The sequence below is a fragment of the Hylobates moloch genome, unplaced genomic scaffold (genome assembly GCF_009828535.3).
Source record: "Hylobates moloch isolate HMO894 unplaced genomic scaffold, HMol_V3 SCAFFOLD_5, whole genome shotgun sequence".
NCBI classification, from domain to species: Eukaryota; Metazoa; Chordata; class Mammalia; order Primates; family Hylobatidae; genus Hylobates; species Hylobates moloch.
The window spans coordinates 102,039,991-102,044,123 of NW_026652280.1; the positions used below are offsets into that span (position 1 = coordinate 102,039,991).

General features: G+C 45.2%; 1 protein-coding gene across 1 annotated transcript; it reads right to left on the reverse strand.

Moving 5' to 3' along the window:
* LELP1 (late cornified envelope like proline rich 1) lies at window positions 1–1,730 on the reverse strand. Its single transcript, XM_032151929.2, has 2 exons — window positions 1,604–1,730; window positions 1–448 (listed from the first exon to the last, which is right to left on the reverse strand). Exon 2 carries the CDS (start codon window positions 425–427, stop codon window positions 119–121), a length of 309 nt encoding a protein of 102 aa, XP_032007820.1. The 5' UTR covers window positions 428–448; window positions 1,604–1,730; the 3' UTR covers window positions 1–118.
* Between the last annotated feature and the right edge of the window lie 2,403 nt (window positions 1,731–4,133).

The window sequence follows — 4,133 nt, forward strand, 5'->3', positions numbered from 1 at the left end:
TCTTGCACAGCAGAGGAACACGTTTACTTGTCAGTTCATGGTTTCAGTCCCCAGCCCCACAGCATTGTACATGGTGGAGGTGGCAGTGGTGGTGGGGTTGGGTAGTGCCCACAGTGCCTCACTCTGGGGGAGGGCAGGGAGGTGGGCAGGGAGGTGGGCAAGCAGGTGGACAGGACGAAGGGCATTTAGGAGGACAGGGCTTGGTGCAGGGCTTGGGAGGGCAGGATGAAGGAGACTGCGAGGGGCAGGGTGGGCACTTGGGTGGTGCTGGACACTTTTCCTGTGGGTACTTTTCGGAGCAGCGTTGCAGCAGCTTCTTTAAACAGCTGGGCTGGCATTTGGACTCACACTTTTGTTCACACTTGGGATCACAGTTCTTGGGCTCAGTCTTGGGGTCACTTGATTTACTTTTATCATCACTCGACATTGTTCCTTGATTAGCTTAGCCCTGCAAAGAAATATGAGATGGGTTGTAGGTGGGAGAGGCTACCTACAGGCTTCTTACAGCTTATCCTTGTACTTAAGAAAGTTTACCCTGAGATGCATTCAGGCTCTAGATCATCTTCTCATTTAGGGCTGCCCTCATCCTTGTATGAGTTTGAGATAGCATTTCTTAATCTCTCCACCCTTAACTCTGCTTTCTTTTCACTTATTCTTGCTTCTATGCCATAGACTCTAGTAGGAGTTCTTAACCTAGGGTTTTGGACCCCCCACCTCCCCCACCCCACTGAAACTGTATTTCAGTAGAGTTGGTGTCTCTGTAACCCCATATGTTGTATTTAATTCATTTAGAAACGTGATTCCAAGGAGTCCCTAAGTTTGACTAGATTGCTCAAGGCATTCATGGCACAATAGAAGTTTCGCTCCTCTAAGGCCAATTCTCGTTCCTCTGAAGATAGATGGGAGGTATATTAGCTGACTTGGGGGCCTAGGACACTGCTTTTAATCTTGTGTCCCACCTAAGTCCCGCAAACCTTGAGAATTGCTTTCTTTACTCGAGGCCATGGGAGGGAAAGTAATTTAATCCCTGCCATGAGTGCGTTCCCATGGGCTACTCTAGAACTGCCCACTCCTTTGCCTCCATCCAGGTTCTGATAAATAATAGGGTAAGGGAAGAAATCAGGAGATGAACCATGAAATTCCAATTTTTCTGAAAATCTGAATGATAGAGCCACAAAATGTGATTGTCAGAAGGGAATTCCTTTTCTCCCCTGTTGAGTTTTGCCCTGAGCTAGGCATTTCTATACAGACAGTTTAAGTCCTAGATATGGACAGGGATTTTCAGTCCCTCACAATACTTCAAGTTGGATCTAATCGGTTATATTTCTTTGATTTCTTTTAACAATATAAAAATAACATTTTAAATTTTGTTTTAAAATCAGTATAGCTCTCTGGGGAGGCATATTATTAAGTTGAACTCTAAAATTGTTGAGACTGTATTCCAAGGTGAAGCACATGCCGGTTCTTACCACTGAAAATAACAGGAAACTTTCATTCAAACATCACTTTCCCAACCCTGCTCAGTGCGTGGGGTACTTCAAGTCACTCCCAGGACAGAAGAGGCCAAAGAGTGGCCACTTCCACCTGTCCAAATGCAACTTACCCCTCTGTGTTGGTGGTGAACTTGACAAGCAGTTGAGTGAGGTGGATGTTATGGCTGTGCCTGGGAAGGTGGATTTTCCCTCTGGTTCCTCTGCCCAGATCTGAGGAAGCTGGGGGTGGGGGCAGGGGCAATGACCTCCACTTATGAGGTCATTGCAGCATCATCGAGGGGCCATTGTTGTGTGACTCCATAGCTCCCAGCACAACAAGCCCTGGACACCAGAATAGAGCCATGATGAATCGCCCCCTTTGGCTGTCCCACCCCTCCCTAGACCCCTCAACATTCAGGCCGGTCAAATGAGGCTGCAGTGAAGAGTCCTGGGCTCTGAGGATGGGAGGCTCATTGTTGCTAGGAGCAGAAAAGCTGGCCCACTGTTGACACATGGTCTCCAGCTCCTCTTCCACCCCTAAAGTTTAATTCCTCTGAACCTGCCCCTTCCCCACCTTTCTAGGAGAGCAACCCTGAATTGATTACAGCCATTTTGACATTCTTCTTTTCTTTATTTTTCTAATGTGAGATTCTGAAACCTCTTCTAACCACCCCACACAATTGGGTTAGCCCCAGATCCTGTCTTAGGGCACAAAAATTTGCCTCTCAGAATTCCTTCCTTGCCTTTTTTAAAGGCCTGACCAGGGTCTTTGTGGTTGGAATTGGGGTGTGTCAGGAGTGGCGATGGGAGGCTAGAGTGAGAAAGGTGGGTAGGCTTAGACACAGGGTGCCTGAACTCAGATTTAGGAGGTTCATCCTGGCAGTCATCACGAATGAATCTCTAGTGACTTTTCATTAAAATTGTGACACGATTGTGCCTAAGGTATTTAAATATTAGGATGGATTGGGAGATGGGGTGGTGAAGTAAAAGTCGAATGAGACTGTTTTAAAGAAATTATGAAAATATCCACATCTGAAGGAAGGCAGTCATGGGTCTGGGTGCCCATGAGAAAGGCCTCATTAGACAGGCAGATTCATGGGACTTATTTACTGACTGTGCAGAAAATCGAGAGTTGAAGATGACTCCGGAGCAAGAGGGCTGCTTCCTAATCTACTAGAAGCCAATACGATGATACCAGGTTTTTGAGAAAAGAAAAGCTTTTTACTGCAACTTGACCATCAGGGAGATAAGAGTCCAGCTGGAATCTGTCTCCCTGTGCTGGCTTTAAGGCAGTAATTTCATTGGAAAGGTTTAGGGATTAGATTCTGGGATTAGTAGGTGATTGGTGGAAGGAAAAGGGAGGGCCGGAAAAGTCCTTGGGCATGGGAAGTTATCTCTTCATGCTACCTCATGGGTCATGTGTGCAGTTTCGGGGAGGGTCAGTATGAAATGTGCAGTGGAAATTTGGCTGTGACATCAGCACACTTTTTCTGTGCAGACTCCAGTCTGCCATATTGGCTCCAATGACTTCAGCCAATTTTGTTATCTTACAAGTGGAGAGAGTTTCAGCATTTCAGCAAGTTGTTCTTTTTTTAAAATCTGCCATCACGTAAACTCAAGAATTTGTATTAGTCACTAGTTTGTTTAACTCTTCGGTACAATGTTTCACCAGGTTTTGGGGTGTTAGTGTTACTTTTAATGAGAGCTGAGGAAACAGGAGAACAGATTTGTGCTAAAAGAATATGGGTTTAAGTCTGAGAAGAGTTTAGTTAGAGTGAACCCTCTTGGGTGGTTATTGGAAATATGGCTTTGGCCCTTGGGTCACTGGGGAGACCTGAGGCCTTCAGTTCATTTCAGTTTAAGAGGTGTTTATTGAATAGAAGATGATGAGATGAAGATGGAGAAACCTCATATAGGGTTTATTCACAAGGATAAATAATGCCGTATTCAATTAAACCTCAAATGAACCTAAATAAAAGAGGAGAATGGGTTGGGATTTAACCCCCATCACTGGAATAATCGACGATAGAGTCATAGTCTTGGGGCAGCCCACTCCTCTCATAAGAATTTCCTCTTTCTTTCATAATTTTTTTCATCAGCTCTCTCTCCTCAAAGCTGTTGAGAAGCAGCTCTCATCCCCAATTTAGGAGACCCAGCCTCACCTGATGTTCAGCTCTGGACCAAAGCTACCAATCTAGATATGGAGATGGCAGTCATTTGCGACAGCAATATAAAAAATGTAGTGATTTCTACTAGCCATTGTTATCTTTCTCATTCTCCTTTCTTCCCTCTCCTATTTCTGGGTCAAGAAGTTCTCAGTGAATGAAAGTATATCAGTCACTGGACTTTCAGTAGGACACCGTTTGCCCATTATCTTTCCAGTCTTTAAAACCCTCCTCTGTAAAGGTCAGCACTCCTGGCAGTGTTACATTTGGTATCCCAGCTACCAGCCTTACCTTTCACTTAGGGTTTGGTGGCTAAGTGACTTCCTTCGCTGGCTGGAAGGAACCACTACTGAGATGAAACACAGAACAGGCTTCTTAGGTTGCTGGGCCTCCATGAGAGAGGCTGGAAGAAGAGATAAATGTCAAAGTTCAGCTTGCCTAGATTAGGGTTAGAAGAGGACCCTGAAGTCAGATTTCTGGCTTTAAATCCTGCTTT

Coding starts and splice junctions, on each gene's coding strand:
- LELP1 (XM_032151929.2), bottom strand. CDS start 427: ATGTCGAGTGATGATAAAAGTAAATCAAGTGACCCCAAGACTGAGCCC.